Source organism: Polypterus senegalus, chromosome 3 (genome assembly GCF_016835505.1).
Source record: "Polypterus senegalus isolate Bchr_013 chromosome 3, ASM1683550v1, whole genome shotgun sequence".
Lineage (NCBI taxonomy): Eukaryota > Metazoa > Chordata > Cladistia > Polypteriformes > Polypteridae > Polypterus > Polypterus senegalus.
In genome coordinates this window covers 214,102,744-214,116,249 of record NC_053156.1, presented here as the reverse complement: position 1 = coordinate 214,116,249, position 13,506 = coordinate 214,102,744, and the positions used below count along the sequence as shown (strand labels likewise).

The 13,506-nt window shown below is 37.1% G+C and overlaps 1 protein-coding gene across 1 annotated transcript in view; it reads left to right on the top strand.

Moving 5' to 3' along the window:
- Positions 1 to 13,506, top strand: part of LOC120525817 (afadin-like) — a 365,848-nt gene that overhangs the window by 332,556 nt on the left and 19,786 nt on the right. The window contains 2 exon segments of the mRNA XM_039748422.1: positions 303 to 494; positions 7,344 to 8,477. Coding sequence (XP_039604356.1) covers positions 303 to 494; positions 7,344 to 8,477 — 1,326 coding nt within the window.

The window sequence follows — 13,506 nt, the reverse complement described above, 5'->3', positions numbered from 1 at the left end:
GAAGCATTCACCTTTCAATATTCCAGCGAATTTTTCCAAAAGATAAAGTCACAAGGAGCTGCTGGGCAAATTTAAGCTCATAATAATGCATCATCACTCATATGGCTCCAGGCAACCTAACATATACTGTATACCAGAATTCAATCCCAGGACTGAGAAGCACAAGCACTAACCATCGTGTCTTGTACCACCTACTACAGGAGGATGCTAGATAATAAATATATATATATAAATAATCTTGAGAATTTACTTTTTTTATTATTTGATTTAAGCATATCATTGCCCTCTGAATATTTTCTCAGGAACAACAAGCACCTCCAAGACCTGAGGCATATCCAATTCCAACCCAAACCTACACCAGGGAGTACTTTACATTCCCAGCCTCAAAATCTCAAGATAGGATGGGGCCAGGGCCTGCTCAACAATGGCAAAACTATGAAGAAAGGTCTATGGGACATCCTGATGATCTTTCTTCTAGCAATATGCCCATTCAGGTAAATGATATGATGAACATTCTCCTTGTCTAAACAAAATCCTGGATTAAGCTTTATATATTTATTTAACTCACTGCCCTGTATTTTTGTCTACCCTTTCGTAATATAACCATATGTTAGAATTCATCCAGCAGCAGAAAATGAAGTGTGGCAGGACTAAGAAGCAAGTTTGTAATTAACATAATTTCTTATTTCACTGGTCTGCCAAAAAAAAAAAAGTTATCAAAACTTTTAGATGTTCTTTATAGATTTGATGGTGTTGAATCCAAATCTGGAAACAGAATTGGTTGGTCATATTTGTTTTTTAGGAGATTAAAGTTTAAAATTATAAGGGAAAATTAAATTTAACTATTTCTTGCAAAAAGTAGTCCCTTGGTAGTTTTTTTCGTCTTATGATCACCTGAAGCTCTTTCATGCTAGAATGACCAACTAACAGATTTACCCAACTTTCTACTATAAAGTCACTTCAGCTGAGCAATGTCCTGTAAAAAACCTCTCCTCCTTGTTCATCAGAGTCACTTCAAAGTTATCAGGGTAGAAATCCAAAAGAGAGTGTAAGAGATGAATTTTTAAAGATATGTATGTTGTAACTGTTAAGTCTGAAGAGAGAAGCTCTACAAAGTAAATCTTAGTAGTTGTCTGCCTTTGTCTTTAAAAGTAAATTGTCCAAAAACCAACCCCTCAATAAAGGAGGTTCTTCACCTGGCTGCCATACTCTGTCTCCTCCCCCTTATCAATACACACCATATGTGCAGAATCATGAGTATTTCTGTAAGTGACATAACATGGTGTTATTTATAGTCTGAGGTGTAAAGAGGAAGAAGAGACTGCACATTACATACTTAAAGGTAGTATTGTTTCTTTTATTATTATAGTCAGGTCCATAAGTATTTGGACAGTGACACATGGTCCCCCTAATTTACAGGGGCTCAGAAGTATTTGGACAAACTAAAATGTCTTCAGGAGCTGCATGTTCATTGGAGTTTCTGCCATCAGTTTTGTCTTCAGCAGGTGAAATGCATGTCCATTTGTGTGGAGGTCATTTGATTGACTTGGCCTTTTAAGAATCATCTAGTACTTTGCGTTGAAAAGGACTTGCTTTGCTTTTCAAGTATATTTTGCTTCATTGTCCATCTGTTCTATAAGGCGTCATCCTTTCAGTTTTGCAGCATTTGGCTGCATCTCCGCAAATAGAATAGCCTTGTTCCCTTCAGAATTCATCCTACTTCTGCCAGAAATCGTATCATCAGTAAACACTATTGACCAACTTCCAGTGGCAGTCAGGCATGCCTATGCCATAACACTGCCTTCACCATGTTTCACAGATAATATGGTATGCATTGGATCATGAGCCATTCCTTTTCTTTTCATCCCCTTCTCTTTCTGTCATTCTGGTACATATTGATCTTGTTTTTCTTTATCCAAAGAAAATTGTTCCAGAACTGGACAGGCTTTTAAAAATATTTTCTGGTAAAGTCTAATCTGCCCTTCCCATGATAGAGGGTTTACCAGTGGTTTACACTTTGTGGTAAACCCTCTATATTTCATTGAAGTTTTCTATTGATTGAAGACTATGCCAATGATAGGTCTACATCCTAGAGAGTGTTCTTGGTTTAGCTAAATGTTGTTAAGTGGTTTTTCTTCACCAAGGACAGAATTCAGCACAGTTGCCTTCCATGATGGCCCAGGCCTTCTGGAGTTGCTGAACTCACCAGTGCATTCCTTCTTTTTAAGAATGTTCCAAATGGCTTATTTATCCACTCTTTGTTTCTGGTGTCTCTAAATGGTTTGTTTTGTTTTCTCAGCCTTTTTACTTGCATGGACAGTTGTTTGGATCTCATATTGAAAGTTCATAATGACAGCCTCCAAATACAAATTCAATACTTGGAATGAATTCCAGACCTTTTACCTGCTTAATAGTTAATAAAACTAAGGGGCTCCGCCCCCTGCTCACTTCACTCGCCCACCCCCAGTGTTTGGTTTACCGGATATACAATTTAAAGAGATTGTTATTTTCATGGGAATTGTTACATACGCATTATTTTCACTTTTATTTTAAAAACTGTTGTAAAAACAGTACTTGTTCTTTATTTCCAGCCCCGGGCATGGTCACATCTCTTTCTCACAGGACGTATAATGCTGCTCGCATTGTGAAGGGGGGTGGCTGAACGCACCCTAAGGAGATGCTGTTGGATCATCTGCTGTCTTTCTACTGCTGGCGAGCTGCCTGTTGTTCTTGTTGCACGTCGTTGTTTTAAGAGCTGGGAGCACATTATACGTGTCTGCCAAAAGCAATCCAACAACTGCTAGGTTAGATGTCCGTGGACTTGTTTTAAATGATGTTTCACTGCCTTGTCTCGCATGACATTGTAAAAACAATACTTGTCCTTTATTTCCGGCCCCGGGTATGGTTAAATCTCTTTCTCGCAGGATATATAACGCTGCTCATGTTGTGAAGGGGGCAGCTGCTGTCACGCTGCCCATAGATTATTTTAAGGCCTGTACAGCCACTGTCCTTTTTGCCACTTCGTGTCTCTGCTGCTCGCGTTGTGAAGTTGGGGTTAGGGTGGCTGAACGCACGCAAGGAGAAGTGGTCGGATCATCTGTGCAAGCTGCGTGTTTTGCTTGTCGTTTGTCATTGTTTTAAGAGCTGGGAGCTGGTTAAAGTGTCTCTCACGGTACTTCAAATTGTCTTCTGAGAAGATCAGGTCTCGTCTCCTTCGTCTGCCTCCCCAAGATTTTTTTTTTTTTATATTATGGAGATATGCAACAGCTTGTCAGTTAAATGTCCAAATACTTTTGAGCCCCTTAAAATCGGGGGACCATGTACTACATAAAAATGTAATTCCAAAACTGCTCCTACGATATGTTTGGTAAACCCCTTAAATTAAAGCTGAACATCTACTCCAAATACATAAAGATTTCATTATTTCAATTACATTGTGGTGGTGTACAGAGCCAATATTATTAGAACTGTGTCTCTGTCCAAATACTTTTGAACTCTATACATGCCACTATCTAGTAAATAAAATTGTAAGCCATTTCCATTTTGATGTCTGTCTCTTTGTTTGCTAAACATGCAAAAACAGATGAACCAGTTTTCTAAAAATTTTGCATGTGCTGTATCATTAATCCAACTTAAAATATGTTGTATATGGAAGAGTGGTTATGTTGGGAGTGCCAACGCAACAGTGCAGTGTTTTAAAAAAAATTGCCGACTCAGGGACTTCAGTTCCCATTAGTCAGCAAGAGTGTACTGGGACAAGGATTTTGTTACCAATAGGCACAAAGCAGCAAAAGCAAAATCGCCACCTTGCATACAGTGATTTCTTCTAAATTAGTTTGTCATTGTCTGTCAGGGAGATGGCTTTTTTCTAAGAGTATGTCTTTTTGTCTCATTATATAGGTTTTGTTTAGACCTGTTGAATTTCCCGTCCATTGTTTTATACCAAGACTATGCTGGTTACTAGAACTAATTATGTATATAGCTAATGGCCTTGTCTCATTGTAACTCCAGTTAAACTTTGTTACAAATATTGCAGTTTTTGAAAAAAATCTGTCAAGTTTTCTTCTAGCGGGTGGATTCTATAGTTTATTAGAGATAGAGGCTGGGAAGTTGGTATTATATTCCTTTATATATACCATTTGGTCCCGAATGTGGTGGGGCATCTGAACACACTGGTTTTGAAGCTGCTATGCTTTTAGGTGGTTTTAGTTTAAACAAACTCTTCACGAAAGTTATTTTCTACAGAGCTTTGGAGGTTAAAATGATGTACATGCTGTCGATGATGGGATAATTCTCTTTATTTTTTGTGTGTTGTACTCTTATATCTTAACTCTTCACAAAATTTATTTTCTATGGAGCTTTGGAGGTTAAAATGATGTGCACGCTGACGATGATGGGATTTTTCTCTTTATTTTTTGTATATCTTAATGAGTTTTAGTGATAATATGGTATAGTAGTAGTTTAACCACTCCTGGTTCTTCACAGTAGTATGAAAGTTGATAATCTACTTGATTATCGTGTACTTCTGTTGAAAATCTGAACTTGTAATTGGAGATCATGATATGCCTTGGCATGCCACGCATGCAGTTTGAGGTCAAGTCATAGCAGGCTGTCGGAGAGAGAAGATTGCAAACACACCTGTCAGTCTGTGAAGAATTTGACACATTGGAAGAACTGTTTCTTCATTCCATCATTAAATTCCATACATTGGAATGGAAGATGCCAAAGGAAATCCATGAGAAGTTGAATACTGTGCATAGTGATAATGCACCCTTATACTATGCAATTAGTTTTGGGTCAAGCAATTTATATAGGGTCAGGAGCCAACTGAAGACGACCTCCAAACAGGAAATGTGTCAAAAAGTAGATACCATGATTATGAAAGATCATCATGCTAAGGTTAATGTTATAGCCCATGAACTAGGCATTTCATTGTCAGTCTCCACAATCATCCATACTCATCAGATGAGCTCAAATGTCATTTCCCAATGGGTTCCCCAAATGGTAACACTGGATCAGAAAGCATGCTGCCAGCATGTTACAAGCACTTGGACATTCTTAGGAAAAATCCCACTGACTTTTTTTCATGGATTGTTACAGGGGATAAAACATGGGTTCATCACATGAACCTAAAACCTTGAGCCCATGAAATGTAAGTCTAAGTGTCCCCCGGCCTCCAAGAAACTGTGTGCAGCAGTCAGCCATACAAGTCATAATGACAGTTTTCAGGGTTAGAAAGGAGGTTCTGCTGTTGGAATTCATGCCACATGAGGCAACCATGACTTGAGAAACCTTAGTTAGTCAAGGCCATAAAACAAAATCATTCTGGAAAATTGTCAGTAGGAATGTTGCTGCTTTACGCTAACACACCATTCCACAAATTCCAAAAATTGCAGGCTGCAGTCGGGGAATATTGCTTCATAGAGCTTAACAATTGCCTGTATGGGTCAAACCTGGCACCCATCCATTATTTTCTCTTTTTAAACCTGAAGAAATTCCTACGTGGAAGGCGATTTCCCAATGGAAATAACCTCATTGAGGGGATAATGGATTGGTTGGAGGGAAAAACGAAGGGAATAATCACTGGAGGCAAAGTGGATCAAGTGTCTGAAGTCAAGGGGGATTACACTGAAAAATAATGAGATGAATTTGAACATAAGATTTTATAAAGTATCTATCTATCTATCTATCTATCTATCTATCTATTTTCAGAGGCAGAGAATTTATTGAACACCCCTCGTACACCAACTTTATTACCCAAATCCAAGCTTCTTTTCACTACACAAATTAATTTATTATTTAAACTAGGGGGCTTTGCCTCCTCCTAGCCCAAAACGCTTTGCGCCATTTTGAAGAGGGGGGATGAACACACCCCATGGAGACGCGGTCGCTCCTCCTAAATCCCTCTTAAATGGTGATACAATAGGAAACAAATATTTTTTTACCTCCTCTTTGCTTGATCAGCTGCTGGCTTGCTGCTGCAGCCGTGCCGCATGATCTGCATCTCGTGCGGCGCTTCGAACGTTTAAAATCCTATACAGCGGCTGTCCTTGTCTCTCTTCTCCCCCAGACGTCCTCAAGCACTATTCCTATTCAATCTATTTTTGCTTTTCCGTTATTTCACCGAGTAATACTTTCAGTTTGTTTGCGCTAATGTGATCTTTACTATAATATTTTTTTGCGACTTTCGAATTTTCCTACTTCCATTATCTCTTAACCTGCTCTGCATGTGTATCACACCAACATTTTTTAATTCTTTATGACGTTATTCTACTATCCTTATTTTCAGAATTTGCACATAAATTATTTTTGGTTTTTGCATTCTTTCCTCTCCAATACTTTTGGGTCTCTTTTCAATGTGCTGCTCTTTCTTTTTCGCTTAGTCGTTGACGTGTCACCTAGAACGTATAAAATTTTTAGGAACTGAGAGCACAGGAAGGGTGTCTGCCAAAAGCATTCCAACAACTGAGAGGTTAGATGACCGTGGTCTTGTTTGAAAATGGTTGTAAGAAGGGCATGACTTGCAAAAGTCACCATCTCATGGGACTTGCTTCCAAAGGTTGTAATTATGATGTGACTTGACTGTCCTAGAGAGAAGAGATATACAGTTTTTTTTTTTATTTAAATGATCTTGAACTCCATAGAATGTATATGCACCAGTTTCACAAGCCTATGGAATTTTAAAACATACATTAGTGTAAATATGGCACTTGGAAATGATTTATGTGTACATTTGTTTTAATATTCAGACTCATCCTTGTCATACTGATTGAATGTCCATGGCTGAAAAGTCCACAGAATCAAAACCTGTGTATTGTAAAAACAATCACAAAAGGGTAAGAAACATTTGAAGATTAGCTAATGTCTGCTCCAGAGCTTACCAAATACAGTAAATCAGTATATAAACCTAAAGACAAATATGTGTAGTACTGTAGGAACATGAATAGTTTTATCTGTGATGGGGTGGTAAACTGTTAGTACTTGGGAAAACATGCCAACAGTGGCAAAATCTGATTCTGTTTTGTCTGTGGCACTTATAATGCATTAATTATTCTATTAATCACTGTATCTTTTCTCCTGCTTCACCAGTACATTGCTCACCTTCACCTTGTGGAAGATTATTTCAATCAGTGAACATCTGCTGTGAAGTTGCTTTTTTTGAATTATCATTGGTGATATTACGTTATTAGTGGTTAAAGAAGTAATCTTAATTTATTAATGTAATAGACTACATTGAATTGAACTGAATTAAGTTTAACTGTTTTTCATTCATACATTTAGATATGTTACATTTGGATTCAGTTCTTTATGAATACCTATAACAATTTTTTTTTTCTTCTCAGAGAGTAACACGATCTCAGGAAGAGCTGTGTGATGACCGAGTAAATTACAAGTCAGAGCGTATGCGATCTGACGACATTCTTCTGCTTCAGCAATGTGATCTTGAGTATCAAAGAGGTCGAGGTAGTGGTGAGCACTGGAATCAGCAAATTTCCTCTTCTGTAGAGTCAAGTACCTCCAGTCAGGAGCACCTCAACTACCCTTCATCCAATTCTTCAAAGCTCCCAAGCCACAAAAGTGGACCAGGCCGCTGGAAAACTCCAGTGGCTCCTCATTCCGCCCCAGTTGCAGTCTCTCAACCAATGCGTACTGACCTCCCACCACCACCACCTCCACCTCCACCTGTGCACTATGCAGCTGACTTTGATTCTCAGTCTGATCTACCTCTTCCTCCCCCTCCACCTGGCACTGGAATTCTGCAGACTTCAGCTTCTGTAGCTGATATGAAAAAGCGTGAGGAACAGCAACGATGGTATGAAAAAGAGAAAGCAAGGCTGGAGGAAGAAAGAGAGCGCAAAAAAAGAGAGCAAGAGAGAAAACTAGGACAGATCAGAAATCCACCAGTACCAAGTGTCCTTATGCCTAACCAACACCCTCCATTGTCTCCAATGGGAATTCAGCAACAGCTGACACCACCACCAATGCCTGTGCAGCAACAGCAATACTTAATGCCTTCTGTTACAACCCAGCAACCTTCCCGACCAGAAAAATTGTCTAGTCTCCCTCGGCCACCCCCTCCACCTCAAGAAACTGTAATTCGTGAGCTCCTTCCACAGCAGCAGCCACGTACAATTGAACGTCGGGACTTGCAGTATATTACCATTAGCAAGGAGGAACTTTCCTCCAGTGACAGCCTATCCCCTGATCCCTGGAAACGAGATGCACGTGAGAAACTGGAGAAACAGCAGCAATTGCACATTGTAGATATGCTTAACAAGGAAATCCAAGAACTACAGGCTAAGCCAGAGCGTACAGCAGAGGAAAATGACAGACTTAGGAAGCTGATGCTTGAGTGGCAGTTCCAGAAACGGCTTCAAGAGTCCAAGCAAAATGAGGAAGACGATGAGGAAGAGGATGATGAAGACGTTGACACTTTGCTGATCATGCAACGGCTAGAGGCAGAGAAGAGAGCACGAGTAAGTACTGGAAAGTGTTGGTTTAAAAGGGTAAGGTCTACTGTTGTAGGCATCGTATATTAGGTTTATTAAATTACGAAATTAATTCTGTAAAAGATGTTTGACCTTGACTATGCTTTAAGAATGATTTTCGTGATTTTTCTTAAATACAAATTCCTTTTCAGGTTAATTTTGCCTTCTTTCAGGCATCTTTGAACTCTCATACTGTCAAAATGTTTTGCAGAGTTTTAAAAGGCTGTCCATATTACATTTACATTGAAATTAACACTCCACATGGGGAGAACTTTTTAGACATTTTGTTTAAATTAACCCTGTAATATTGAAATCTGAAGCATTAACAGTCAACTTTGTTTAATGAGTTATATTTTGCTACAAATTTCTAATAGTAATAATAACAATTTTAATAAAAGCTTTAGACTTATTTTAGTCAATTAAGTACTATTAGGACAGGTTCCATGATTCTGTTCCTAAATTGTATCATAAAATTTTTGATTGCACTTTCCTCAGGAAATATTCACACTCTTCTTCTTGAATAGTTGCAGATGTCATTACAGTGATACCTATATTTTAATGTACAAAATTCTGTGTATACTTAAAACAACAGTAATATCTCTATTTTGGACAACAAAATTATTTTAAAAAATGTAACATCTGGCTTAAGTATTCACACACTAAGTCAGCACACATTTTCTGCTATGTTTCGGTTTTAGCTGTCTAAGAAAAGGTTAATGATCTTTTTCATATTTGCTCAAACACCATAATGTGAACTACAGTTATCAGCCTTTCACATTTTCAAAGGCATTCAAATCTGGTTGTTAGTTGGTCCAGTGAAGCCCATTCTGCCTGTTATTTTCCTTTTAAAGCCACTCCAAGAATATGCTGGCCATATTCAGCAGGGTCACACATCTTTGCCCTGTTTAAAACTGAAGCAGGACTTCATTAATAATTTATCTGTATCCACCATTGCTCAGTAATTCTGACCAAGTCACTCCTCTGTATGTGCTAAAATTGTGAAAGAATCTGCGAACCATTCTGTTTTAACATACACCTTGTAATAACTTCTAGCTTTATGTCATGAGCCCAAAAAGTTATTTTATTCCCATGGCATCTGTCATGTTGTCTTATTTTGTTGTCGAAAGTCACTCCTCTTAATGTGCTCTTCAGGAGAAGCTGATTATTATTCTCCAGACCGGTTCAAGTATTTTACCAAAGGACCTTTGATTCTATTGCAACCGCCATTGGGTTATTGGTCCCTTTTTTAACTTTGTGGGCTCTTTCCTGTTTACACGTTTTGAGAGGCTGGCAAAGGCTTAGAAAAGTCTTGGTGGTTTGTGCTCATTTTCATTATCGAATTGATTGCACTCCTTATTAACTTTTAACCCTGTAGCAGTTTTATATACTTTTTACCAGATCAGCGTATTTGTGGACATTTTATTTCAGAATGGAGACTTGCATTACCAGCCCTAATTCATCAGAAATCATTTCAAGCAATTGAAGCGACTTATTATTGAAAAAGACTGAATACTAAATTAATTAGATATTTTATTTGACAAAAATACAACTGAATGTATTTTATAGATTTTTTTAAAATAATAAAATCTGACACTAAATGCAATTAATACTTTCTGAAGAATTGCTAACATGCATGGTATAATTCAGTTATTAGCTGCAAGTAAAATGTAAAAAGAGGTCTCATCTCCTTTCCACTTAAGTCAGGAACTTTAACTCCTGATTTTAGTTTACCTTACATTTCATGTTTTATTGTGGACATGTATTTAGTTTAAGGAATTTGAAAAAGGATTGTAAATTTTTCCAAAAATGTATAAAGCATTAAGCTTAGTACATTCATGATACACAAATGTGTGCAGTCACAGGAGGCAAATATGCCAACTAAAGATGTCTATTTTTGTGAAAGATCCATGGCCACAGATCATGAAATGCCAATGGAAAGTAACGAGTGTTTAGAATTATTTAGAGTTTTCCTAAGGCAGCTCAAGATTTTAAATGTATGTGTTACCTAAGTACTGAATATGATTATGTATATTGTTTTACTCACAAGTTCTTATATAACCATTCTTTTCTTTTTTTTAAGTAAGTCATCACTTTCATATCAGATAATTATTCAGGTTTTCTTTAATATTAATGCATTGTTACAGGAACTGTTTTAATTGACAACTTAGATAATTCATGTACGTTTTTACTAATTACATTGCTAGAAAATAAATAGAAATAGTGCTGTGCATCTTGTTTAAGATTGACCAATGTCATGTAAGTTCTGATTTTGATTACCTTCTTGAAATAATAGTGATTAAAGCATTTCCCCGCTCCCATAAATATACAGTGCCTTTAAAAATATTCTCTCCTTGGAAACTTTCACAGTTTATTGCTATGTGACATTGAATCACAGTAGATTTAATTTTACTTTTCTGACACTGATTGACATAAGAGTCATTTCTCTTTAAATCTGTTGGTTTAAATTAACTGCAAATATAAAATACAAAATAATTGATCACATAAGTATTCACCCCCTTCAAGTCAGTATATTGTAAATGCACCTTTGATATCCATGACAGCCATGAGTCTGTGTGCTAAGGTCTCTAACATCTTTCCGCATCTGGATACTGAGGTTTTTCCCCATTCTTTGCAAAACTGCTCAAGTTCTGTCAGGTTGCATGGAAATCAAGAGTGAACAGCCTTTTTCAAGTCCAGCCACTAATTCTCTACTTTGTTAAGATCTGGACTCACCCAGTCAATGACATAAACATTGTTGTTATTAAACCATTCCTGTGTAGCTTCGGCTTCATGGTTGAAGCTGTTGTCTAGCTGGAAAACAAATCTCCTATCACGTGGGTTTCTTGCAGACTACATCAGGTTGTCATCTAGGTCTTTTCCTGTATTTTATTGTGTTCATTTCACCCTTTACACCCTCACAAGACTTCCATAGCTCACTGCAGAGAAGTATCCCATTAGCGTGTTGCTGACCCCACCATGCATTATGGAGCGGATGATATGCTTTTAATAATGTACTGTATTAGCTAAACACTGCATTTAGTTTGATGTCAAAAAATTCCATTTTGGACTCAACAGGCCATAGAGTGTTCTTCCAGCTGACTTCAGATTCTCACAATGCGTTGAAACACCACAGCACAATTGTTATATGCACAGTCTCTTCAATCTCAGCCATTGCAGCTTATAACTCTGTCAAGAGTTTTCTTAGATCTGTTGATGGCATCCTTCAGTAATCACCATTTTGCTTGATCAGTTAGTTTTTATAGATGACCTGCTCTAGGCAGTTTTACGCTGCAGGCCGCCAGTGTTACCTGTTAATTTTTTATTAACAAAACAAAATTCTTTAGGCTTATTTTTCCATGATCATAAAAATACTAAAATAAAATCCCCTTATTATGTATAGTTTTATTAAGTAATAAAATAATGTTATACAGAATAATTGTCCACAATACATATGAAATAAAAGAAAAGAAAATACTTGTCATAATTATAAGCTACAATTCTAATAAACTGTTCATATTATGTTTGTCTAGAAGATGTAAAGGTTAACATCCTTAAAAAGTTTACATGTATTGACAAATTTGGCTTTTAAACTAATAAGCCTGTTGTTTACTAAGCAGTGAGAGCAAATTGCTCTTTATCTGTTTTTTTTTCTTTCCGTAATTCAGAACTTAAGCCCTATATTGAACAGAAGCTCGCTCGCTCACTGTCTACATTCAGACAAAATAATAAAGGTCTGAACTCATTAAAACAACTTCTCTTTTCATTTCTGCTGAAGATGCACCTCTTTGTTGCAGGGTCTACATTTCTTCTTCTCCAAGTTCAGCTGGACAGCAAGCATATTCTGTACATCTCATGTTCCCCTCCATGCACAGGACAATTCCTCAGATTTCCCGTTATCAGTTTATTACTCTGCTTTCTTTAATGTAAAAGAAAAAAATTCTGGTCTTCGCTTCTGCTCTCCCAAAGTCTGCCTGGCTATTCTCAGTTTACAGGAAGTTCTGGCAGAAAATCATCACGTGCTTCCTTAAACAGTCATCGCTTAAAAGAGCACTACCACTAAAGTACCGTAAAGCTTTAAAAAGCAGTTGCATTTTTAGATTACAGGTCACCGATTGAGTGATTTGGAGTGAAAATCAGCCGATTTACATCAGCAGATGTTCGATCTGAGTGTCACTAATATTCAGAGACATAGATATTTTCACAGAATGACTTCCTTGTGTTCAATATATAAGTTAGGCCACTCTACTGACTCACCAGTTGGAACTTCCATATAAGGAACATTTATACCACAGACAGGTGATCTTCATTGAACTAATTCTGTGACTTCTAAAACCAAATGACTGCACCAGTGATGATTTAGGTTTGCCATATTAGTGATCTTTTGTAGAGATTTTTTTAGTTTTCAAATTCAACTTAAAGAGTTTTCCTGTTGATAAATGTTTTAAAAAAGCCAAATTAAATTGACTGTGATTCAGTGAAAACTGCAAAGAGTGTCAATATGTGTTACAAGCATTATATTCATCACTTGGTTATTTCAGAAGAATGAGAAAAAAGAACATCAAGATAAGAAATTATTCTTTCACCTGTACTATCCTGATAGAAAACATCTCTCTCACTATTTAAGGTGTGAAAGTTTAAAGTTGTGCCAATTATTTCAAGGTATTTTGCAACCCCCATAAAACCACCCATCCCACCCCCAAACCCCGCACCTCCCAAAAACTAAATACATTTATCAGCTTTGAGCCAACCATGCTGGCTGAGCTCTTAATAGCAACACCTTAATATGGAATAATAGTTATATCTCCAAAGGGAATTTGTGCATCCTCTTAAAAAAATTATTTGATTCCAGTTTTTGTTTTATATGAGTAGTAAGTTTTGACTAAAATATATTATTTTAGGACTAGGCAGATTAAATGATTTTTTCAGGAATCACATGGTGCAATAGTGGCTTGGACTGATCCTGTAAACCTGAACACATTTGAAAGTGTAAAAATTGAAAGATGACATGTTGGGCTAA